The 26,900-nt window shown below is 42.9% G+C and overlaps 1 protein-coding gene across 10 annotated transcripts in view; it reads left to right on the forward strand.

Annotated features, from left to right (window-relative positions):
* KALRN (kalirin RhoGEF kinase) overlaps nt 1-26,900 on the forward strand; it is a gene marked incomplete at its 3' end in the record, with an annotated part of 643,513 nt that overhangs the window by 436,131 nt on the left and 180,482 nt on the right. For 7 of the 10 annotated variants that reach the window (XM_082839575.1, XM_082839578.1, XM_082839574.1 and 4 more), the window contains one exon: nt 21,833-21,895. The exons of the other annotated variants lie outside the window; for them this stretch is intronic. In XM_082839575.1, the coding sequence (XP_082695701.1) occupies nt 21,833-21,895 (63 nt within the window). Of the gene's footprint in view, nt 1-21,832; nt 21,896-26,900 lie in introns of those variants that run through there. 10 annotated transcript variants of the gene reach the window in all.

Below are 26,900 nucleotides of genomic sequence, written 5' to 3' on the forward strand. Positions count from 1 at the left end.
GACCTAAAGGGGTGGAACATCAGTTTACTTGTCTCTAATAGGGCAACTTTACTCCTCTTCCCATTTGCTAACCCTTAGAATCTAAGACGTAGCTATTTGTAGTTAGCATTGGCTCGTGGCTTATTTTATTATCCAATGGGTTATGGTCCATTACTGCCAGGTATTTCACTTTAATCCTCAGGTTGTATCACCTTTGGCCAGTGGTAACCCCTAAGTCTTTAGATATTTGAAGACAATTGTCTTTTCTCTTAATCTTCTTTGTTTAGAAGTCCTCAGTTTCTCCAACTATTCCTTGTATTAATGTGTTTTCCGACCCTTCCATATCCTGGTTGCCTTCCTCTGGTTTACTCTAGTGTGTAATGATCTGTGTAAAATGGGGCCTCCAGCATGGTATATAAGTACATTAGGTGTGATCTAACTGATGCAAATTCATCTCCTTGTTCTAGAGCTACTGTGCTTGCCCTCCTCCCTAAGAAGGTTCACCGTGTCTAGTAGGGTGTACAGTGCTGGCTCATAAAATCTCCTTGCCTGTTTTTGTGGACTGCCCTTAATTCAGCAGGTGACTATTAATATCTATTAGATTTTCTCTTGCTTAGCTCCATCCATAATCCAGTATGTTTTAAATATAAATTATTCTGTCCAGTATGTCAGCTGCATTTCCCAGCATTATTGGCTAAACATACGTTTTGTGGCTTCATCCAAATTCTGGCTAAAAAGACAAGGTTGAGAACAGAAGACCAACGCCCGGCCCCTCCTCATTTCCCACCCAGGTTTTGACACTTGGAACCCTCCTTGTCTGACTCTTCTTTCTAGGAAAGGGAACTCCCCCACTTTTCTCTATAACAGAGAAGCTGGGATTGCTTGTGGTAAATCCTCCCTTGATGAGGAACCAGTCTAATATTATTAATTCTGCATTAAACGCTGACAAAGCCAACACAGGTGCCTCAGTAAATGGCACGAATAAGCTTTCCCCAACGTTGCTTTTGCTCATCTCTCAAATGGGTCTGCATAATTAGGTTCTACCTTGCCCCTGTCCCGTGTAGAAGTGTCATCTCCCTGAAGGCAAATGGATGTGTGCTTACTTTGTTCTGTAGAGATCTGGGTCTGAGCCCCTTCCTGTTCTGTCCAGAATACGCTCACACTACTCTGGGCCTTCCACCGTAAAGTCTCTTTTGCTTATACACGTATTAAGTGATGGAGCTTTGCAACCACACTTCAAAGACATCCAGAATTATAGAATTGTAGTCAAGCAAGGCTGGGTTATGAGGTGGCAGTGAAGAAGTGTCTTGTAGTTGAACACGATGGACGTCTGCTGAATAATTACCAGCTAATGGTGCAGAAGCAGCCATCTGGACAGTGACAGTCCCTGTGCATGTATACTATTTGCCATTTAGACTAGGCATGCTGGAGACGTTCAATAAATGCTTATTGAACTGAACATTACAAACACCTCCTAGTAGGGATGCTCTTCATCCAAAATACACTATGACTTTCTAGACATGTCCAGACTGGCTGGAGACAGGGAAATTGAGTTGTGAGTGCTATAGTCCCTGCAAAAATTACAAGGGAAAGAACACTGCTGGAATGTCCCGGGACTGATTGTGATTTTCAGGAGGGATTTCAAAAGCAAGCAAATGTGATCTAAGGTACAAGGTGGGCTGATAATGACAGTGTGCTGAAGGGGGACGGGAGATGCCTGGAGAAGCCTGGAGATTCCAGGATTTAACTCAGAAGTTTTTAAACTCTCGACTGTCAAATCGATGTAATGGGTCATGACCAAAATTTTGTTTTACCATGTGGGAAGAAACGCTCTAAAGTCAAAGGATTCCTACAAGGTCACTCACTGCAGTACCGTGATGCCTCTAACAAGGGGCAGGGCAGCCTGGCTGCAGAAGCCTTCTGGGAATGGACTTCTCAAGAGCCTCACCTGGTTTGTCAGAACCTGGTAATCCTGACACAGGCACTCTGGGAGCACAAAGCAGGCCACTAGGTGCAAGGGCTGTAGTCCAAGAGGGTCCAGCCCATGCTTTGGGGAGGTCCCAACCCCTGAGTTGGCCTATGCCATCTCTCTTCATACATGCTCTGCGTTGAGGGCCCACTTACTCCACAGCAGGTGTTGCTCTCCATGCCGAGAGTACAGCAACGAATGAAACAAGGCCCTGCCATCCTTTGGCGTGTTGTCTTATAGGGAGGAAAGGTAAATAACCAGAAAGAGAAAGGATGGCATCCCTAGTCTTCTGCTAATAGCATCAGAGATAAAAAGCTTCTAGGTTTTTCTTGTAAGAAAAAGTGGGCTAATGCTTCAATTGGAAGAACTCAAATTAAATGTAAGAAATTAGTTTCCTTGTAAAGATTAGTGTTGATCGGGGGACGGAGGGGAAAAAATAGAATCTCTTCATTTAAATGGGCTCATAAATAGAGAAACCCTCCAGAGAATAAGGCTGGATATAGAGCTTCTTGGGAGGAAGGAGAGCAAATTAGGTCCCATTCCCTAGAAGCAGAGTCTGAGACCATGATTCCTATGCATGTAGTTTATTAAGGGTGTGCTTTCAGGAAAAGGGGCAAGAAACAGGGGCCAGTGCAGAAGGAGCTAAAGCAAATGTGCATGTGGTTTCAGCTGGAGTCTAGCTCAGTCTGATCCCTCCTGGACCTGGAGCGTGAATTGCACCCAGAGTTTGCCCCACCTTCGGGCAAGGGGCCTGGCCTTTTGTGATAGCTGTGAGCTGTTAGCAGCCAACATGCACAAGAGCTGGGGCATGGGAACCGCAGCAGGAAAGGGGATCTGAGTGGGCTGCAAAGGCGTCTACTGCACAGAGGAAGGGGATGGGTTTGGGGACCAGGCATGGATTCAGTCCCTGGTTGTTCACCAGCTGCAGGACCTTGAGTGGGTCATTTAATCATTTCATGCCTCAGTCTCCAAGTCTGTACAGTGAAGGCAATGGTTTCAGCTTCCTGGGATTTTGAAGGACTAGCCAAGATCCTGTGTGAAAGAGGGTGTGAAGCAGAGGAGACATGCGGTGGGTAGGTCGCTGTCCGGGTGACTATAGGCGACTGGCGTGAGAGAAAATAGACAGCGTGCTCCCTGGAGTTTTAAGGGCCTACAGATCACTGGCTTTTGCCACTAAGGAGAAAAACCAAACATCTGGAAATGTGGAGACTCAACAGTGTTAGGACTAATAAAAATCCTGTCAGTTCACACGATGTAATATTTTTCACTTAACTAATTAAAAACCATCAAGATGATGCAACACACCAGCAGGATATAACTAGTTATAAAGAGAAAAGCGCATTTTGAGCCGTATCCCCAGATATTTTGTGTGTGTATAATGTACACAATTTCATGATATATTTGGGTGAATGACCTCTATTTTGTTGCTACTATTTTAGTTATATTAGATTAAATAAAATTATAAAAGAAGACATGTTTTTTTAACTCCCATATCTGTGTTAATATAGAAGAAGGTATAAATAACCCCAAACAATAGCTAATAGATATATTGTAAAATATATTACAACATATGATTTGGTATTTGAGAGAACACAGAGAGACCACTGGTATGTTTTCTGGTTGGAGAAAAACCAGAGTTTTTGTTTTGTTTGTTTGGTTGGTTGGTTTTGTTTTGAATTTACCTTCAGATATATCCAAATAAGACAGTGTAATACAAATCTACTAAAAATGTATCCAAAAGAATTTAATGGACAACTCAGCACATACGTAAGGAAGTACTTGACCTTAAAAATATATGTATGAGATAATAAAAAAATAAAGTTATTGATCATCATTTAAAAAAAAAAATCAAGGTGGGCCCCCCCAAGGTTGAATCTTCAGAATGAGATTGTGACAGCCTGTGACATTTAGCCGTGGGGCCTGAGCAGGTGACCCATCTGCTGGAGATCCAGCCTATTAAATGCACTGTGTTAAAAGCTAGAAAAAGAAAACGTGATGCGTCTCCAGGAGAGAGTCCTCAGCACTTCTGTTACTCTGACCTTTATCTCAGGGCCCTAAAATGTTTCCTAGTGGGAGAGGTTTATGTTGCCTCCCATCTAGGAACAAAGCACTTTCTAATCCTTAAATAAATACCTTTGAAGAATATATAATTGTACTCCTTGTTCCCGGGGTTTGGAGTGGATATATCTGAAACCTAAACTTGGACTTCACAAACTGTAATCTTGAGTCTCGGTCGTACCCCACGCCTAACAGTACAGTGGGTGGGAGTTGCTGTATGAATCCCAGGTAGAGGCATTCTGATTTTCTCAAGAACTTGGTAGTCACTCCAAAGTAGGAAAAATACCATCTCCGCTTTAAAGTTTTAAACCCAAATTATGATTTTTGTTTGTTTGTTTGTTTTAGTTTTCTGAATAATCCAAGTTCAGGACTAGGTTTGAAAATAACGTTTTTTCCTGGTGTGGTCCCTTTGTTACTTTGATCCGTGGTGGGCGGGAGAGGTGGCAGCAGGGAGCAACAAAAGCAGAGGATTCCCGGGTCCTCCTCTCTGTGGCTGCTCTGTCACCTCCCAGAAGCCCAAACCCATCCTCTCCCGAGCAACGTTCAACACAGGACAAATGTGCTGGCTTTTCAGAACGAGTCTTTAAAGTGCAAGGAGTTGAGGTCACCTGTTTTCCTCTAAATGAAAAGTTGCTCAAATAAATGACTGGCTTCCAGCATCACACACAGCCCAGCAGCGTGAAAGACACAACTGAGGTTCGCGGGGCAAAATCTCTCATGACAGCATTATTTTACTTAATATTTGACTTACACTTAAGAGCTTGAAAACCTCCCTGGAGAGGCCCACCTTTAACGTTACCAATCAACTGAAAAAGCAAATAAGCTTCATAACACACAGCAGCCGATGGACAGTTTGCTGCACACAGGCGGATCACAGGGAACCTCAGAGCGCCGCGCCGCACAAATCTCTTGGTTTCTAGTGGCGTCATTGTGCAAGTATGTGTTCCAGAAATAAGGAAATTGCAAAAGGTGATTTGCCAGTAGATTAGATCTCTGTGTGATAGCTGCAGGGGTGGCCAGAGGCCAGATTTGACTTGGCGTAAGTTTGGAATTTGGAAGCATGGAAGCTCAGGGAAGAATGGAACCTGAGAGGTCCTCTAGCCCTCTGTCTCCATCCTGTTTAAAGGGAACAAAGTGACTTGCTCAGAGTCACAAAGCCAGTTGATGGCAGACCTCAGACTCAAACCCAAGTCACTCTCCTGCCTGTTCAATGGGATTAAGAACGTAGTACTTTTGCGGTAACCCTGATAGTTCAGCTTCCAGAACTTTGTAGCCAAAAGCAAACACAATTGTTCCTGGCTTCTTCTCCAGCTGCCTCTACACCATCCCGCCCCAGCCCCAGCAAATCCACAGCAAAGTAAATTAGAAAGAGGTTCTGTAGGCCAGTCCAGCGTCTCTGGGGCTGGCATGTGGCAAACGGGAAAGATACCTTCCAAGTATTAATGCCTGTCACAGAGTCTTTGATAGCAAGCACTTGTGACTCATACAGTGGCCTTGGTGGGAGTGTGATTCTGCCCTAGAAGAGTCTTCAGACCTCTCAAGGCAAATTCCCGGTCAGGCTCTGAGAGCTGGCAAGAGGCACTGCGGCAAGGCAGCCCAGCACAAATCTGAATTCTGTTTCTAAAAATTTTGGTGGAAGGAGAAAGCAAATCAGAGATCAAGCCAAGATGTGAAAGTGGATTAGCTGGCGACAGTCCAAGGCAAACAAGACCCAAGTGAGTACACTGCCCGCCCGCCGGACACACTGGGGAGGAGGGGCCCGAAAAGGGGAGAAGGCACGTCCGGGGTGGGGGGCGGGGGTCAGCTTGGAGGCCGCGGGCAGAGAGAGAAGTAGCAGCTCTCAGGGCAAGGGTTTTACTGGAGTATTCTGCACAGACTTCTTGGCATCTCACTTATCCCACTTACCCTTGTTTCCTTCTGTGTGAGTTAAAAAGGTCTTTTAGCGAAGAACAAAATGACTGAATCTACCTTCTTAAAGCTACTGGTAAGAAGGAAACAGGTTGTGGGAGATACCGTTCTTAAAAAATTGTGCTCCTGGATGACTAAGAGTGACACCAGGAGTTTTGAAATCTGGAGCAAGCTCTTCTTGTGGGTGCGAAAATTAACTCTTCTAGAAATTTCAAGCAGAAGTGTTGCTAGAAATGACCGTCTAGAGCCAAAGCACTGAGATGAGCGTGGATGGGGCGGGTGAAGGTGGCTTTGCAGTGGCGGCTCTGCTTTAGCTGAGCTGCCTTCCCCCATGCGTGCTGTGCTGTCAAACATGATATGTTTTCCGTGGCCGTAACATAGGAGTCTTGAGAAAAGCCTGTTTGATAGACAAGTGGATAAATAGTATCCTGTTTCTTTATCTTGACCTTAGATTGAAAATGCTTGTTTGGGTTTTACCTGCCTGGAGGCTTAGCTTCACTTCCTCCCTGCTGATGGCTACTGGCAACCAACCTGTCTGCCATGACTAGTAGGATGTGGTGCACACTGGATGGGGATGGGGAGATCTAAGCATTTGAGGCATTGGGGTGAGATGGTGTGATCCTACTGCCAGAAAGTAGGGTCTTGTCAAGGAAACCATGTTTGCCTGTCCTCCGTGGTGGCCTTCCACTAGGAACCACAGTGAAGATGGGACTTTGGCTCAGGGTCTCTCCCCGGGTGCCAAGTAGCAAATGCCCACCAAGGGGAGCAGCCTGCCTCTGCCCGGATAGCTCTTCCTGTTGAGAGAAAACTGCTGGAAGATGCAGACCTGTGCAGACTGACCCATTCCAGGTGTCTACTCCCTAGTTTCAACCAGACCCTTCCCTCTGCTAGTCAGTCTTTCCGTTCTTCTGCCGCCATGTTCCACACGGGTCCGGCTCTGGTTGTGTTGGAGCAGTCACTGCTTTGTTTCAGAGCTGATAGTCAAGTTTCCAGCTTCCCCATATGTAAGGGCTTAGAGTTGAGTCTTCCAAGTTCAGAATGTTTATCTACTGTCATTATTATTATTATTAATGCTCTAATTGGTTCTGTTTAAAATTGCTGATTGCAGAGACATGTATACATGGATTAGACGTTCAGGAGAGCTGTTCCTCTAATCTGCGTGGCCCCTGCTGATGCTGGCTGTGAGATGCTTACTGAATGCTCCCATAAGCATTGCTCTCTGCATCACATGCAAGGGCTTAGACTCCTCTCTGAACTTCATGATGTACTGAAGGGAAAAAAAAAAAAAGAAAAGAAAACCAGGTTCTGTATTTTTCCGTCTGTCTCCTGTCTCCTGCTAGCTGGTGTCCTTTCAGCTGCAGGAATGGGCTTTAAAACGTTTCACTTACTCTTTGCTGTTACTCACTTACACATGGATGCCAGTCTGACTTAGTGAGCACTAGAGGATATTAAAAATTCATTACCTTTTCTTTGCCTCATGATTTTTTTTTAATTTTTTTTTATTTTTTGGCCACACTGCACAGCATGTGGGATCTTAGTTCCCCGACCAGGGATTGAACCCGCACCCCCTGCATCGTAAGTGCGGAGTCAACCACTGGATCGCCAGGGAAGTCCTCTTCTCCTCGTGATTTTAATGTATGCTATCTTTTTATCTCATTGATTAATTTATCAAGCATTTATTGAGCTCCTACTATCCGGCAGGTGCTATTCTAAACACAGAGGATAAGACAGTGAACAAAACAGACAAAGCACCTTGGTGGCCTGCTTAGACCTTTCTCTTTTGTGCTGATATGAACCTAAATATGCTCGATTTTGAGGTATTTGGAATGCCTTGCAACTTACTTCTATTTCTTTGTATGTCTCTGTGACTGACACCATTGCAGCTTTTATCTTAAAAGAATTTAGCAATTTGTTTAAAAAGATTACTTGGGAGTTCTTGAAAGTAGTCCCCCAATTTTTAATTTCCTGAATTAAAACCAGAAATCAAACCAGAATGTTAGATTTCCCACCACTATCATCTTTGAGCTGTAGTTGCAGTCAGCAGGTTCCTGATTAGGGAAGGTTACCTTCATGGCAGGTAGACATTCCAGATGAGGAGAAAAGATCAGGAGGTATTCACATAGCTCCCAGATATTAAAATTACTTCTATCTCATATAACAGGAATACCAAAGGAAAATTGTTCTTTTAAAAAGTTATTTTTAAACTGTTATGATGATGATGATGAAGGATGTGAGGGGATGAGGAGTGGGGAATAGTTTATTAAATGGAGTTACTTCAAATTTTAGAATCTGAAAATTTGTAATACAGAGTCTAACTTATCTGATGTCCCTACCCCACTTCACCCCACAACCTCTCAGAACAAGAACAGTCACAATTTTTGTGCCTCTTTACATACGGGCTATGAAGAACCTTTATTGTACTTGAGAAAATTTTATTGAAAACTCCCCAAAGAGAAAGGTTTTTAGGATATGTTCTCTACCATTAGATTTAAGACAGTACTTCTAACAGGGACATAGACCAAACCACTAGATCGGTTATGTTATTTAGAGAGCAAATAAGTAGGCACTACCATTAACACCTGGTCAAGAAGAAAAATCTGTTAACAGAGAAGAATGAAATTAGCTAGAGGCAAAAATGGAAAATTATTACAAATATTTTGGTACACTGAATTCATTCTTTTATTCAACAGAATTTTATTGAATGTCCACTGGTGACCAGATACCATGGAGATTCAGGATATAAAAGAACAACCTCTGTCCTTGTCCCGGAGTTTTCTGAGTTCATACCCCCCAGGGGTCTTAATATGTGATGCCAAATAGGGTGGCTATATAGGTGTTACTTGTATTTGAGGAAGGAGAGTTGTACTTAGCACTTCCTTTATGCCAGTTGCTGAGCGAGGCATCAGAGAAACTAGGAAGAGGAATGTTAGGTGAGATACATACTTGCCACACATATACTACATTTTGTAACAGAAGTATACCCACTTTGGACAACAAACAGCCTGGGAGCCAGGGAAGGCTTTTTATACCAGAAGTGAAATTTGAGCTTGGCCTTGAAGTTCATCTTCCTTCTATGTCTCCCCCTTGGTGTCAGTTTTGATCCCAGAATAATTATTCTAATCATGGACAGTCTGTAAAAGAGCAATGCTACTGATACATCCGTATCAAAAGAAGTATTTTGTTTTGATGTGGAATTAGGCTTGTTTTTTAATGGCCTGTTAGCTCTGATGGGAACTATTCAAAAGTCCCCTTAGGATTTTTACCAAAACTTTCTTATTAGGCTTGTTTTTTAATGGCCTTTTAGCTCTGATGGGAACTATTCAAAAGTCCCCTTAGGATTTTTACCAAAACTTTCTTATTGTTCCTCATAATAATATAATTAAACCTGTTTTTCCTTAAGCCTATGCACTGAAGATCTTTTAAAAGAACTTTTGAAGCGATAATACATAAACATGATTTAAAATGTGGGTATTTTTCTAAAGATATAATTTTAAAATATAAAAGCTCATATTTATTCTTTTTAAAAAATGTTTAAATAAGTAATAGCATATGATAAGTCCTGTTTTATACTTTTTTCCTTGTAACAAATCTGGGCAATTTCATAGCAGGACATGTAGAGCTGCATCATTCTTTTTGGTGGCTACACAGTATTCCATACTTAGAGTACCATAATTTATCTAACTAGTCTTCTATTGATGGGTGTATGGGATGTTTCTAATCTTTTACCAGTACAGACAGGTCTGTAATTCTTGTACAGATACAGTTTCTCACACTTGTCGGTCATGAGTATATTAACAGGATAGCTTCCTAGAAGTAGAATATGCATTTTAAAATGTTGATAGACATTGTTAGATCACCCCCTACAGAAGCTGGACCAATCTATACTCTCTCCAGCTGAGTATGCGTGTCAGTTTTCCCAGTCTTGCAATCTAGTATATCTTCAATATTTTTTATCTTTTCCAATCTGGTATCAGATACTTTAAAATAATCCTTATTCATTATTTCTCTTGTATATATTTTGTTTAGCTGATAATATTGCAACTATATTACTTTCTGAAATATATTTGAAATGTGCAGTATTTAACTTATACTGTTACCTAATGAGAGTTATGGTCTTGTCTGATCAATTAGCTGTTATTTATACTCTTATTCCTATGGATGAAGTGCATTCCTAATCAGAAACATCTGGTTTACATTAACCTTTTTAAAAAAATTATTAATGTAAAATATATATGCTGAAAATGCATCAAAAAGTACTAAACATGTGAATGGATAATTATAAAGTGAACATATATGTAATAACCATGCAGTTCATGAAAGCAGGACATTGCCAGCTTTCCAGAAGCCCCTTGTGTGCCCCTCCCTGGTCACAACCCTGTCTTCTTCCCTAGAGGTAACCATTCTCCTGACATTCATAATACTGTCCTTACTTTTCTTTATTATTTTGCCTCCTGTGTATGTGTCCCTAAACAATATAGTTTCAATGTAGCTGTTTTTAAATTTATATGGCTAGGTCGTACTGTGTGTGTCTCTTCTCTGACTCAACCCTCATTTTTATGGAATTCATCCATGCTGATGTGTGTAGTTTTTCATTCATTTTCACTGTCGTATAGTATACCATTGTATGAATATACCACAATTTATTTATCCATTCTGCACATGGGATGTTTGGGGCTGCTGTGAACAATACTGCTATGAATATTCTTCTATATGTATCCTTGTATACATGTACTTGAGTTTCTCTAGGGTGTGAAGGTAGGAGTGAAATTTCTAGGTGGGAAAAAAAAAGGAAATTGCTAGGTAATAGGAGCTATATATATATATATATATATATGTCTTCAACTAAACTAGATGGTATAATCTATTTTTCACAACGCGGATACCAGGTTTCCACTCCTACCAGTATCTGTGAGATTTTTCTGTTGCACTACATCCTTGAGTATACTTGATATGCCGGACTTCAGAATTGTTGCGGATCTGATGGGTATGTAGTAATATCTGCTTATAGTTTTAATTTGCGTTGCCCTAATTACTAATGAGGTTGAAGCCTTTCCGTATCTTCTTGGGCCTTTGGATTTTCTCCTTTACATCCTTGTTCAAGCCTTTGCCTAGTTGTGAGTTATCTGTTTTTTTCTTATGCATTTTTAGGATTTCTTTATATATTCCAGACATTAGTCCTTTGTTGATTATACACATTGTAAGTATCTGCTATCACTCAGTGGCTAGTCTTTTCACTCTCTTTATTGTGTCTTGAAAAACATCTAATTTGACATTTTGAAGGCAGTACGTTTGTAAGTTAAAGACTTATATGATGGGGCATAATGAGACATTTCTTACATTAGTCCTTTAAAATAACAGTTTATCATTTGTTTCTCCACATAATAGTGTACCACCATGGAAACTTTATATATAATGTAGGTTTCTGTCAATCCCTAAGTTTACCCCTGTTTTCTTTCTTTTTTAAAATATTTATTTATTTATTTATTTGGTTACACCGGGTCTTAGTTGGAGCAGGCGGGCTCCTTAGTTGCAGCTCGTGGGCTCCTCAGTTGTGGCATGCGAACTTCTTAGTTGTGGCATGCATGTGGGATCTAGTTCCCTGACCAGGGATCCAACCCAGGACCCCTGCATTGGAAGCAGGGAGTCTTAACCACTGCGCCACCAGGGAAGTCCCTATCCCTGTTTTAATAAAAGAATAAGAACTAGTTGACTTTTTTAAAGGTATCTGTTGCATTTTACTCTATATATTATGTGACAAGTAGTACAGTTAAAGCGATGAAATGTATTAGAAAAAAAGATAAGTCCATTGGGTTTGGAACTCAGTTGTCTGACAGACAGATCCAAGACCCAGGAAGGAAATCTTTACATAGCAAAACTAAGCATCTATGTTCACAGAAAAGCCTCTCCAATCCTAATTTTATATGTAATGCTTACCATCTCTGTCATCTAGTTACTTAGCCCCTAAGAAAATTAGAAGAGGAGAAAGTCACTTTTATATAGACACACTAATAGCCACGAAGGCTGAGCTGTTGACAGCAAGAGAGGAAGCAGAAAAGCTATGAAAGCAAAAGCTGAAGGAGGAAATAAAACTCCAGCAGTTGGGTTCTATTTAGTGAAGGTACCAAGAGTGCTATTATGACCTGGCATGTCTCACAACATCCTTTGTATTTTATACTACACCATAACTATTACTCATGTGGGTTTGTGTAATTGTCAACAGATGGGGAAATTATGTTCAGTGTACTTTGCTTTTTAAGAAGTCAGAGATGTAAAGATATTCATAAAAAGATTTAAAATGGGGAGAAAAAGGTGGTGTTGCTGTTTACCTTTAGTCATCCAGAACACTTGATTATCCTGACAGACACATTTCCCACGGGTTTTGGAGAGCTGAGGTGACGTTGACTATGATTTACGTTAGTGGAAAGATTTGTAAAGGTGAAACTCAGCTTTTCTCAGTCCTGGTGATTGACTCCAAAACACTGATTCTGCACTCCTTTGGCATTTTTTGAGGGTCTGTATAAATCCACTCTAGTCCAAGCCACTGTCCTATCACACATGACCTATGAAAGAAGCCTCCTAATTGGTCCTCAGACATTCACTCTTACTTTCCTCTAATCTTTTCTTCACTCTGAGACCAATGTGATCTTTTGAAAATGCAAGCTCTTCGCATCTATGGCTTCAAGCCCTTTGAGAAGGTCCTTTTGCCCTTAGGGTGAATACCAAAGTCCTCAACATGACCTACGAGGGCATTGTCTGGACCTCAACCCTCTTCTCCTCGCCGCAGCCACTCTTCCTCTTGTTTCCTGCCTCGCAACTCCTGGCCTTCCTTGAATGTGTCAGGTTTCTTTGCGGTCTCAGGGCCTTTCTCCTCTGCCTGGAAAATCCTTTCTCCTTTTGCTCTCCGGTGTCTGCCATGATCTGACCCAACCACTCATTTCAGCCTTGTTTCCCACTCCTTTTGCTCTCTCTTCTTTCAGATCTCAGCCCTTCCTGACCCTCTGACTAACTCCCCTCCCCAAGTCATATCTCTCACTGCATTCTGTATTGTTATTTCTTGGAACTTGTCACCATTATTTACTATATAAGCGTTTGCTTGGTTACACAGTTGCCTCCAGCACCAGATGTTAAGTCCATGAGGGCGGAGACATATCTGTTTTATACCCCCACTGCATCACCAAATCTAACAAAATACTGATTCACAGGAGGGACTCAGTTAATATTTGTTAAGTCAATAAATGAAGACCCAATAAACACAAGGTAATGTGTTGGGCATTGTGGGTAAGAAAGAGAACTAGAAATGGGAAACAAATACTATTAAGAAACTCAAACTTACCTAGTTTGAGAAGATTAGAGAAGGTTCAGCATTAAACTTTACCAAGTGGGTAGAGTTTATCCAGGCAGCATTGCTATTGGGAGTGGGGAGGAAAGTCATCCTAAATGGATCAAACAGCAAGAGCAGGGACAGGGAGAAAGGAAAATATAGGATAAGTTTGGGGCATGCAGAGTAAATATGCCTGATGAAGTGCGGAGTTTGTGAGGTGAGCTGTCGGAAACAAGGCTGAAATGATTGGTTGGGTCAGATCATGGCAGACTCTGGACACCATTGAAAGGAATTTAGATTTTATTGAGTATTATCCAAGAAACACTGAGAGGTTCTTTTTTTGTTTGTTTTTTGAGCATGATAGTTACAGAATTACTCTTACCTTCTCCTTGATGTGTAACTGTCCTTTTATGCTCTCATTCTTTCTCTTAGACTCACAGAGAGTCTAAAGTTAAACTACCCACAGGCTCTGAATCTCATGCTTTGTACCCACCTCCATCCAGTACATCCATTCAACACCTCTTCTTTCCCTCTTATTGTCAAGCATCTCCTTTCTCTCTGCCATCTCACACCTCTTTGTTACTTTGTGCTCCCTGCACTGGAACTTCTCCTGATTCTTCTTTCTACAGATCCTCCCCCACCTTCAACAGTAGTTTTTGTTGCTTCCATACTGATGTCCAGGACAAAAATTCCAACATGATATCTCTGAAGAGACGTTACTCCTGACGGCAGTTCCGTATTCATTGTCTGTTCACGCAGCACATTTTTTGTGCACCTACTATGTGTCAGGCACTGTTGCAGGCTGGAGATGCAGCAGTGACACCAAACAGGCCAGTCCCCAACCTTACGAACACTCAGTTCTACTGGAGAACCAGGAAACCAACAAGCAAATATAAGACCAGATGGTGACATAATGAACACTGTCACTGTAGGTCTTTCCAGTTTGATGTCGGCTTCCCTCAGTCTCAGTGTCAGACAATTTTATTTTTCTTTCAAATCAGCAACTTGGTTTGACTTCCCTGTTTGAGGTAGAAGCAGGATTTTCCAGATACCCAGGTTTGTATCTGTGGATCCATTTTGGGGCATATCCCCTGATAGCCAGCCGGTCTGTTGCCCAGTCCTGAGGATGATTCCCTCAAAATGTCTGTCACATCACCCTGGTCAGGCCTTGGTCACCCTTTGCTTAAATTCTTTAAGTAGCCTCCTAAATGTCCCCCACTGCTTTCTGGGATTTTGCCCCTGCATTTTATCTTTTCTACTGACACCAAATTCATCTTCCTAAAACATCTCTTTCAATATCTCACTTACCTGTTAAAAGACTTCAGTAGCACATTTATTTAGAATAAAGTACAGGCCCACCTCCAAAGTCATTTGTATAGTTTTCCTTCCTACGCATGCTCCTTTAGAGACCCTTACCTTTTATAGACACTATAATGCACTTGTATTAGATGGAATCATATGAAACTGCCATTTTCGTGGATCCAACATGGTTGATTGAATATTGGCAATTTATATGTTGCAACCTAATCGCACTTCCCAAACAATTGGTTGCCTGTATGTCTTTCTCCCATGTTACATTGTGAGTTTTTTGACGATCATGTCTCGATCTTAATGTTGCTTCTATCTTTACTGTCTGCTACAGCATCTGGTACAAAGTAAACGATGGCAATCGAGTGCCCCCACTTATGTTGTGATCTCCTGCTGCTTCCATTTCCTATAATGCCCGCCGACTTTACCTAATCACATCCTACCCACCCCTCACTGCCAGCCTGACTCATGCCTCTTTCATGGAAATGCTCACTACTCCACCTTCATCTCCTGCCACCACCTCTGAGCCAGCAGTATTGCTGCCTACTCCCTGCCAAAATCGAATATCGTTCTTTAACCTCCAAAGCATATATGTTTTACTTTGTGTTTTCCGTATTACTTAGCATGAAGTTGCACTCTTAACAGTGAGTTGAAAGATGTCTGTTTCTAGCCCTCCCTTTCCACTCTGGGACCCACTACCGTATTTCCAGCTGTCTGTGGTATAACTGCTCTTGGATGACTCACTGCAGTCCACTCAACAGAACTGAAACTAAAGTCATATGCCATCTCCCGGGTCTGCTCCTGGCCTACATCTGCATCCACAGCTTGGTCTCGAAGCCATCTCGGCTCTCCTTCATTCTCTATCCTCCTCCTGAAATAACATTCCACTGGATCATCACAGTGATTGCACTCCTTAGCCTGGCTTCAGATTTTTATATAATATATAAAGTCTATCTCTGGGAGCTTCAAGAGGAGAAACATGTCTCCCAAACCACAGCAACATTCTCTAGGACCTAGAGCATCCTGATAAACAGGCCACTTCCTCCTGGTCTTGCACCTCCCCTGGGGACCTCTCCTCTAACATGTTTTCCGGTAGATATCTTCACCAAAATATAATGATCTTTCAAATCATAGTTGCCTTTGTTAGTATATGTCTAAGATATACTGCATCACTGTGTCTCCAAAATTATCTCTCTGTCCTGATAGATATGTTTCTGACCTCAGGAAGAATGTTGCTGGAACACATTTTCTTCATTATTAGAATGATCTCTGGAGTCCCTTTCATCAGCACTTTGTGAGAAACCATCTCCTTCCAGTCTGCTGTTGTTTCCCAGGGGTTAGTTTTTGTCTCAGCAGCTGAGTTCCGACACCCACAAAGACAAAAGCTCACGTGTGATACCTTGTGTTATCGGCGATGCACTGAGATAGGGCTGGGCATTCACAGAGAGGGCTCAGAAGAGACTTGTTTGAATATGTTTTATGTGTATAGCTTCTGTTTGTGTATATTTATGAACTTTTGTGCGTCTCAGAATGTGTTTCCCATATTGCTCTCTAAGAAGGATTCATCTACGTGGTCTGGGAGGCAGGGATAGCTTGGATATTTTCCTCAGCCATCAGGCCCGTGACATTACAAACCAACAAGCCAGGTGCTCCAAAGGCTCATGGCCGCAGCTGGCACAGGTGAAGAGCCTACCTGAGCTGCAGCCTGGGGTTTTCTTTCCCACCTGCTTGGGGTCTTCCTTTTCCCTCTAAATATGAAAGACTAATTTTTCTGTTAAACATTAAAAGGAATGTGGATGTGTATACATGTGTGTGTATTTGTGCTCCTGTATGCATATATACATTATTCGTGTATACATATATGTATGCATGTATGTATAGATGAAGGAAATACACCAACAAGTAAACAGTGGCTTTCTAGATGGTGGCTTTTTCCAAATTCTCTATGATAAGTCAAATTATTTTTATTAGTAGCAACAACAACAACAAAAACCTAATAGATGATATTTTTAAGGATAGGACACAATTATTAGATGATTGCTGAGATCAACCCTCTGTGTCAACCAAAGACAAAGAGACAAGCAGGGGCCTAGTAGGGAACAGAGGGATGGACTTCACCTTAGCATCTCCAGATGAGAGAAAGTGACCAGACGGTGAATTTGGGCTGACTTGCAGGGTGGGCCAAGGTTACTGAAGGTTGTGAGCTGAGGAACTGGCAACTTTGTTTGGTTGTGAAGGTCAGGAGCCTTGGACAGTGGAAGGAAAGAGAAGGAAAATTTGGGGGTTGGGGTGGGGGTGGGAGAGGTGGATAGGGAGTTCATCAGGGTTTCCCCCCAAACTCAGCTGTTTTGAAAAGTATGGAAAAGGTGAGGAAAAGCTCGAAATATACTTTCAAGTTCATGAAGAGATTTTATGAAGAGATACATGCAGTGGGAGAGAGAAAAGGCAGACACGTTTCCAGTTTGGTTTAAATCCCCTGTGACTCCAGAAGGAGGGGTTTCCTGAGTGATCAGCGTGGGGACACTGGGACCTGGGGGAGGAGGGATGGGTCACCCCTGCACTGGCGGCAGGGTTCCTAACAGCAGGTTCATCATTAGGTCAACACACAGCTCCCCCACCCCCTCCCCTCCCTCATCTCCCACTGTCTAAGGACACAGGGAAATTTATGATTAGAATTCTTGGTAAAAAGACAGTTTCTAACCTTTCTGAACTTGGAACAAAAAAATTGCATGAAACAAACATCGTCAAGGATGTTTCTCCCACCCCGCCTAGTCTCGTGGTTCTCTCCAAGAGCGGAAGGAGAAATGGAAAGATAAAAACAGGGAGGGTGACTCTTCCTTGCTGTGGCTCACTTCTTTCCTCTGGGGCGGTGTTCTGGAAGTGGGGACCCCCTGGCCTCAGAGCCAGGAGGGGACACAGCAGAGCCTGGCTCTGCACCACCTCCAAGGCCTCCCTGCTCTTCACCAAGCTGCTCAACTGTTCCTTACCAGTCACCTCCTTACCGAATTCCCCGTGAGGAGCCCTGGGCTCCGGAGGAGCAGCACACACGCACGTCTAAAAGCCAGAAATAGAGTAGGAAACAGGAAAGAACAAAGAAAGCCACAAAAATCAGTTCTGAAAAAGAGCTAAACTGAAAACATACTCCATGACGTTTATGTCTTTTCTCTCTGCACAATTCAACATTTGTACTTGTCTGCATCTCAGTTTTTCATTCCGATGAAGGAACATTTTCCAGTCTGGGCCCTAGTTTGAAATCTGAGGTGGAGAAAGGCTCTTTTAAACCAGTTAATGTGGGATTTGCAGTTCCCTGTGTGTCATGGAGGAGTACAAACAAAGCAGTGACGTCCCCACCAAGGACCCCGCCCACCTACTGAAAAGCATACAGTCCGTTCCCTTAGAGCCCCTGCTGAAATCGGGCAGGTGGAGAAAAGCACGAAGTCTGCTGCTGTAAGGAAGCGTCCAGAGCATACACGACTGGCAGTAGCAGTTGTCTCTCTTCCTGAACTCCTACTATGAGCCTGGCGTTTTATGTATAATCTCTCGCTCCATCCTCACAATTCTTCAAGGTAAGTATCGTTATCCTCATTTTGCAGCTGAGGAAGAATGTAGAAGTTAAATAATTGCCCAAGGTCACACATCCAGAAAGTGGCAGAGCTGAGATTTGAACCCAGGTCTTTCTCACATCCACTGTGTACGCTGCCTTCTGCTGGCCAAGTTCATGCACGAAAACAGTTGGGTGATTCAGGCAGAAACACACAAAGCAACATTTTGGCCCAAATGCTGTAAGTCTTACTGTTTCTCCCTCCTGACCAACTGAATGAAATGCACCTGAATTAAAAAACCAAGAACAAGGGGAAGAAAAGAATAAAAAAACCAAGAACATACCATGTTCTGTGTATTACATGTGCTAACTGCTCAGTGGCTGCTGTGTCTAGTGGAGCATGGCACGAGTCAGGAATTTAGAGGAGGCTGTTTATTATGTCTTGGCCACGGGACTAGTGATTCAAGCACACACCTGCCTCAGTGGCTTCCAAATCCATCAGACAGAAGCATCTAGAATATGTAGTCAACTGAAGATGCATTTAGAAATATATTGCAAAATAGCCACCTCAGATTCTTTGTGGAACAAGAAAGGATGGAAATCTATAATATAACAAATATGTTCCCCGTTTATGGCAATCTTTAGACCATTGGATGTCCAGTGATGTCTCTTGTGCACCCAGGGACTGTAGAAAACATCTCATCATAACTCAGAAAACTCGTTTTATGAGTGTCTAATATTAGAATGAGACCTACAGTATATTAAATAAATAAGTAATCTGTTCCTATGAAAGGGTCTGCACCTAAATTGAGGGAGCTGGGAGAAATCTCAATGTAGGTGCCCCCCGCCCCCCCAAAAATAGAATTCTAGGGAGGTCTGGTTAATAAAAGCTGCTGTCCTATTAAAATGGGTCTCACTGATTCTTGCTCCTCATGGAAAATGCCCAAGTGCTTCTGGACAATGTATGCTGGCAGATGTGAAAATGCAGTTGAAATGCTGCAAAACTCAGGTTTTCCAACCATGGAGTTGCTGGTACATAGAAAAGGCCTCTGCCTTAAGGATCTTAAACCAGGTGACCCTTAGAATTACCGAGGAATCATTTCAAAAAACGCATCCCAGGCTCCTCACTGGCCTGTTGAATCAGAATGCCAAAGGTAGAGGGTGATTGGATGTGGGATATCTGTGAATTCCAAGCAGAGAGTTATTTTCTAAATAATAGAGGCCATTAGCAATTCAAAGAAATTTAATGGCCTTCTTTTTCTTTTTTTCTTTTTAACCACACTTCCACTTAAACTCTTCCCACTAGTCTTTGCCCTAGGCCAGATGTTTAGAAAACCATCTCAGTGAGATCATGAATGGCCGTCATGTTTAAAGAGCTATGCATTGGTGTTAACTACTCTTTTAAGGTATCAACTGGGCCATATAAAACAATGGCTTCCTATGTAAATGTGTATGTATTTTCTCAGAGTTTTGGAGAACAAGTGTTCAGTTTGCTTACATGCCTTCATTTCTTATATGTCTCACATATCCAACCATCATCAGAGAGATTTGCAGGTACACAGGGACCATCACAACTTGAGGTTTAAAAGGGGATAAAAGTTTTTGTGCAGAATCTAATGAATACACATGATGAGGTGACCCAAACCACTTCTAGTTAGGTCCCCAAGGATTACATGGATCCTCCAAATGTGTGAAGGATGCTTTCTAAGACCTTTGGAATCCACAAAGATGACACACGTACAAATATCATTTAACAGACGGATTCTCCTTTACAAAAGGCAACCTAGCACAGTGGTTGGGACAGCTTTGGAGTCAAACCAACCTCAGTTCAGATCTCAGCCCCTCCACTGTCAGTTGTATGATCCTGGGCAGGACCTCAGTGCTTCAATCTGCAAAATGGGGGTAATGGTATTACCCACCCCATAAGGTTGTGGTGCAAGTTATGTGAAATGATGCGTGCCAAACACTCAGCACTTCACCTGGCACATGGTAAACACGCAATAAATATTAACCATTAATAATAGTGATAATAAAAATGACACAAATAAATCAGCTATTAATAATGATGACACTAAAAATATTTTTTAAAACTGTTCTCCCCCTTCAGAATTTTAACCATTGCATAAAGAGCAAAATGTGAAATTCAGCGCTTGTAAGACTTAAATTCTGCCACTAAAATAAGTTCTACAGATGAAATAGCATATCTGTAAACTGGTACTGACAGTGAATTATGATGTGGGGGACTAGCTAATCAGGACAGCTGATGCTACCTCCCCCCCAGTCCATAAATGTAACATTATGCAAAGGAAAATATGATTTAAAATTTTTGAGTCCCTTTTGCCCTGGAAAAGGTGAGCCCAGTACTTTGCCCTTTCACAAATGCATGCGTACTGCCGCTGGCTTTCTTCAGAATCTCATCGCCCTCCTGAATCCTTAGCACCTGCTACCTTCCCCACAGCTCAGGGTGACTGCCATTTGAACTTGATGCTGAAGTGTTTTCTCTCCCTTAATGAACAGTTTTTGCCTGGCTGGAGGTCTTACTAAGAGAGTCTCGTACTGTTTTTCTCGTTTTTATAAGGCAGCCTTTGATACCATGAACTGAGCCACAGTCAAATGGAAGGTCCTACTCTTTAATTCATCTTGAATTTTTCTCTTGGCTAAGAGCCATAGCTTTTTAAAATATGTCACTTTTCCAATAAGCACTAGAAGTTGGTTCTCTTTGAGGGGCCATTGTTCTTAAAGAAACGATGATTCCATTGCCTCCAATGGCCCAGTAGAGATGGTGGAACCAACATTGGGATATGGGGTCTCTGGCATGGCTCCCTCACTCAGTAATCCATTCCCTCAGCTGGCCTTGCAGCCTGCACTAACCAACCGCGTGCCTTAGGAAAAGTCCAGACTACCACGTTATGGACCCTGGAAACACTTGAAATCAGGAATGTTAAGTCAGTTGCTACTAAAAATCTGCTGCATAAATGGGTAAACTTTTCTCAGTTTCTTTCCCCCAACTGAATGTCATGGTAAGACTTGGTAGGGCATAGAGACCCTAAAAGAGTTGAAACAAGAAAACAAAACAAAACAAAAAGGGTATGAAATAAACACTAATGATCACTGCCACTGGACCTCATATGTTTCTTTAAATTGGGGTATAGTTGTTTTACAATGTTGTGTTAATTTCTACGGTACAGCAAAGTGGAGTTCCCTGTGCTAAACAGCAGGTTCTCCTTAGTTATCTATTTTATGCATATTAGTGTATATATGTCAGTCCCAATCTCCCAATTCATCCCAGCCTCCCTTCCCTCCTTGGTGCACTGGACCTCATATTTAATGCATCCCTAGTTATATTATTCCTGGCTTTCCTCCTCTTTATCTGTCTGGGAAATTGGAAAGCCACAGCCAGAGTGCTCTACAGGGAACTAATGCGAGGAACAGTATACAGATTTGAACGTTGACAGTGTTTCATAGTTAAAAGTGTCCAGTGAGTGATCCTCCTCTGGATCCTGGACCCGGTTGGCTTCTTCTGAACCTTCAGACCGAGCACTGTCCTACACTGCACTCTGCTTCCTCCATTTCCTCTAAAATTACGACTGTGTGTTTGCCAGGTTGCACTCTGTGCGTTGGGTTGCTAGAAATACATTAGGTCGCACTGACGGTTTCACTCTGTTTTCTATAAAAGGCTACAGGAATCTCATGGAAATTTTTGCAAAGTTATATGCAAATCACAGAGCCCCGGCCCTTTTCTTAACAGGATGGCAACCTTGCTCCTCGGTGGTACCTGGGACCTGGAGATCCTTTCTCCACTTACGTTTAGCACGCAGCTCACCGGGTTAGCCGTGCCGCCGTTGGGACCTCCCACCTGGACTCCCATCACCCACCTCTCTTGAGACTGCTCTGGCAGGGCTGGGGTGGGGTGCAGCCTTTGCTCAGAGGGCCACATGTTCCAGGCAAAATCTGCCCCCCTGGGCCATGGGCTCACCCCTCGGGGCCCCTTGCTTCTTTCTCTACTGGGTGCAATTCGAGGTTGCCGAGCTTCTCTCCAAAGTCTAAAATGGTGGGACAGTAGGGACCTGTGAGAGGCCCCATGGCCCGACACACCGCCCACCCCAGCTCCCAATCTGAACACCAGGCACCCCCGGGCCCTCGCTGCCCTAGAGGTCTGCCATGTGAGTGGGCAGTTTCATCAGAGGGACGTATTTGTCCCTGGAGTTCTTCTCCAGTTGAATGTTTCTATTGTCAGTGGCCCCAATCTAGAAAAACCCGTCATTCTAATCCAGCCTCCCTCCCCCATATCATGAGAAGGAGGGACGAGGAAGGAGGGACAGTTTACGGTTATGGTTTATGGAAGATGAGGGAACTCCAGCCTTTCCCAGACACTGGCAGGAACCACTTCTCCCAACAAGTATTCTGTCTGCTTCAGCCTACCCAGGTTCTGTCACGATTTTCTAGCTCTTCCCTCACCTCACTCACTCCTGAGGTGTCTGGTTCAAAGATCACCCTCCCAGCCTTCCTTGGCTACCAAATTGTCCTGTTAGGGGATGGGTGGGAAGTGGGAGAAGAAATAAGTGAACCAGACTGGCCACGTGTTGATAATTGTTGAGACTAGATGATGGGTACGTGGGTATTTATTATATCATTCTCTCCCTTTTGTATATGTTTGCAGTTTTTCGTAATAAAAAGTTTAAAAATTTAAAAAAAGTCCTCCAACTTTCAAAACACTCAAGAGAGAGCCCCTACCCCCAACACAGTTTCATGGAAACCCCACACCAAGGCAACAGGCAAAGATGACTCCATTACGTATATATATGTATATATATATATTCATTTTCTAATTTTTTTAAGGCCCACTGCTTTATTTTCAATAGACTAAACCTTATTTCTAAGAGGTCCCAAAGTTGCACTTACTTCCCTCAACTGGGTTATGGGGGAGGGCTTGGGTAAAGGGTTCCTAAAAATCCTGAAAGTTTACACTTCCATGTATCTCACAATCTTATTGTGAGGATGGGACTTGTTCAGTGTTCTGAACTTTGCAAAGGAAACGTGCTCTCAATTCAAAGTGTCATTCTCTGGAATTGCACCTGGCTCAGGAAAGGACTGTCTTTGTACTTGAATTTAAATCTAATGGAGAACCTTAACACGGGCATTTGCATGACTAAGAATTGCTGCTGTCTTTTTTCCATATGTCACTTTCTTGAATGTGTTCTAATAAAATGATTCTAAAGCAGGCTGTTGATATACAGTGATTTATAAATACTTTCTGTTGAGTGCTGAGGCCCTTAATTTTATACCAAGACTTCACCCCATCCCACTTTCTGGAAAGATCTGTTTGTTGGGGACAGATGCAATGAGTGTACGTCTGGCCTAGTTGCGGCACCACTGCAATTGCAGTCACTAATGAGAATCACGTCAACCACAGCGATTTTGTCTTCTGGTTGCCTAGCAGCAGAATTTGTTTTCCAGAATAAAGATGGCCATACGAAGTAGATGAGTGTGATGGGGGAAAGAGGAGGGGGCAGGGCAGGAACAGGAGGATAATTCCCTCGGCCAGAGAAAGGGCAAGGCAGAAGGAGAGACAAAGGCAGCCAAAAAGAGAGGTCAAGTTCTAGTTCGTTCTGTTCAGTGATAAGAGTCAGCATGTTCAAGTGATTACCGGTTGTTAAACTTTATTTACAAAGTTGCACCTTTTGATATCAAGTTAGAGCAAGCAACAAATTTCAAAATCTCAGCAAACTAGAAGCAAATAAAAATATGTATTTCCAAAGGTAGATATTTTGAGAAGCACTTTTGATTCCAGTCTTTATCCCCCTTCAGCCAGACTGGCCAGGGCACTCTCATGAGCCAGTAACCAACTTGGGCCAGTTCTTTGGGACAGGAGGCTTTGTTAGAAACCTCGTAAGGGGCAGAGAAGGCAGGACCAGACAAGGAGCCTTCCGTATACTGAGCACCCTTCTCACACCAGATGCTGGGAAGGCACTTGATAGACATCAACTCCTCTAGTTTTCAGAGCCATCCTGAGAGGCAGGCAGTACTGTCTTCATTTTCCAGAGGCTGAAGCTGAGAGAACCAAATAACTTGTACAGAGTCATAAAGCTAGATAATAGCAGATCTGTGGTTCAAATTCAGGTCTCTGATCCCCAAACCCATGCTTTCGGACCACAGGGCTGATGGCCAGTGCCCAGCCTGGGCTCTCCCTTGTACCTTGTCATGGTCTTTGGTGAATTTTGCAACCTCTGTGTGCCCTGGGGGTGGTGGCGTGTGGCAGAGCCAGCATCCTGCTCTTCCTGTGATTGGAGATCCCTTCCGGGTCAGGGTTTTGCAACCCACATCCTCATACCTGGGACTTATTTTTGTAGAGCACAGTCTGATGAGGCTGAGATCCCCATTCAGTTCTCACAGGGCTTTGCTCACTCAGAAAATATTTGAGTGTCCCTAAGTGCTGGGCATTATGAACTAGGTGGGCAAATATAGACTCAGCCCCTCTTCTCACAGAGCTTACCAGTGGAGGAGACAGGCATTAATCAAGGAACACTTGCATGGTTATATAATTATAACTGGAAGGGACCTTGGAGATCCTTGAGATCCACAGATGAAACTGAGACCCAGAAATGCTAAGCAGTTTGCTTAAGACCATATAGCAAGTTAGGGGCAGCACGAGGCCTAGAACTCAGTAGATTTCTATTCTTAGACTGCCTTTTCCCTACTAGGTCGCCCTCCAGTCTCTTGCATACCCAGGAACTGCCCCCTAACCACAGCCGGCCCTATGAACGTATTGATGAACCAGCACACTATCCCCAGCCTAGGAAAAGCCAGACAGCACACTTTGTAACGATAATCAAACAGCATAGTGAACTGCACCCTTGAGGATGGCAGTTACCCGAGCCTTGTTTGCAGACTTATTTCAGAGCCCAAAGCAAGAACAGAGAGGCAAGGCTCCCGTGCTGTAAGAAGAGTGCTTGCAGGTGTTTCAGTGTTTTGGTCTGACCCAGTATTTTCTCATCTCCCAAGTTCAGTAGTCATTCATTCACTCACTAATTCAACAAATATTTATTGAGTGTCCACTAGGGACCGTGCACAGTTCTCAGAGCTGGGGACACAGCAGTGGAAAAGTAGAGTGCCCTCATGGAGTGAACATTCCGCCTGGGGGAAACACGATAAACGAATACGTAGGTAAATATCAGCATATCAGAAGGTGATAAATGCTACAAAGAAAAGTGTATCAAGAAAGGGAAGTGGGGAGTGCTAGGGGAGGGGTGATGCATTTTTAGGTAAGGTGGTTGGGAAAAAGACATCCCTGAGAAAATTATGTTCTTGGTCATCATTTTACACACACACACACACACACGCACACGCACGCGCACACACACACACACACACACACACACACACACACACACACACGACTGTGCAGTATGATTTGAAAAGTCCCCTAAGTCTTCCCCTGCCTCCTTCAGAGAAATAAAGGTTTCTCAGTAGCATGTCCAAGAGCCCAATTCCTAGCTTTCCTTTTTTTTCCTTTGAGCTGAGTCAGTGGTTCTCAAACTTGAGTGTACACCAGAATCAGCTGGAGCTCTTGTTAAAACACAGATTGCTGGCCTCCACTCTCAGAGTTTGTGATTCAGTAGGTCTGGGGTGGATCCAAGAATCTGCATCCCCGCGTGCTGCTGCTGCTGCTGGTGGTCCAGGGACCTCCCTTTGAGAGCCACTAGGTTAAGTATTATAGCTGGAAGATCTCTGCTAAAATCCTGAGAAAGGACATATCTATCTATTCATTAGGTTCCATGGACTTTATCAAAGTAGCTATTCCTGGAAGAGCAGGATCCTTAAGAAATGTGACTTTTTTTTTTTAAACTGGGGTAAGTTTCAGAAGCGACAGCCCAAGACCCCAAGCATTGAGGAGTTAGGGCAAAGGACAGGTCATGAAAAGACAGTGACAATATTTCACTGCTTGTCTATCAATACCTTGCATTTTCCTAGCATTTAATACTTTTACAAGCCCTTTCCTCACTACTCTCTTTTGGCAGTTAACCTGTTAGGTAGATATTTACAGATGCCATTATTACATTTTGTAGCTAAAATAATTGAGACACAAAGAGGTTATGTGGCCTGCATAGGGCATCAAGGATGAGAACCCCAGTTGCTTTACTCCTAGTCCAGTGTTCTTCTTCTACTCGCACTCTTCATAACATGAGCTGTAGCTTTCTCCTGGGGCCTCTACACCAGGCCATTAAAATCCAGGACATGTAGTTGCTCTTTGCCTTTGCTCTGTTCAAAATCCCACTTGCTGCAAGTAGATTATACATGTGGGTGATTAACTGTGACAAATACTAAGCCCTGCATGAGTTTGCTCTACCATAAACACTTCCTCTTCTACCAGGTATTGTACAGAGAAAATGCTAACTCATTTTAATATTAGCCCAAGCTAGAACTAATCATTATGAAAGCAAACCTGCTGGGGGAAAAGCAGACCTAATACTTTCCAAAGGCAAATAGAGATGGTATTTGATTACGTGTACCTTTGCTTCCATGCCATTAGTCGAGATAATTGAAAGTTTCCTGTAACACTAAAGCACGTAGCGAAAGGAGAGTGGATTTTGTTAAATCTGATGACATGAATCACTTTCTCAGCTATTTAAATATACCAAAAAAAAAAAATCATGGACATGAAACATAAAATCCTGTTTTCCAGTACTTGCCTTTCTGTTATTTTCTCCAGTCCTGCACTGATTCCTCATAGTGAGAGAGTAAGGTCCCTCACTGAATCTCACAGACGAGGACCCAGGGGTCACAAGGAGCTGTTTCCCATCAGCTTCCATACATGT

Source organism: Leucopleurus acutus (genome assembly GCF_964270905.1).
Source record: "Leucopleurus acutus genome assembly, chromosome: 5".
Taxonomy (NCBI): domain Eukaryota; kingdom Metazoa; phylum Chordata; class Mammalia; order Artiodactyla; family Delphinidae; genus Leucopleurus; species Leucopleurus acutus.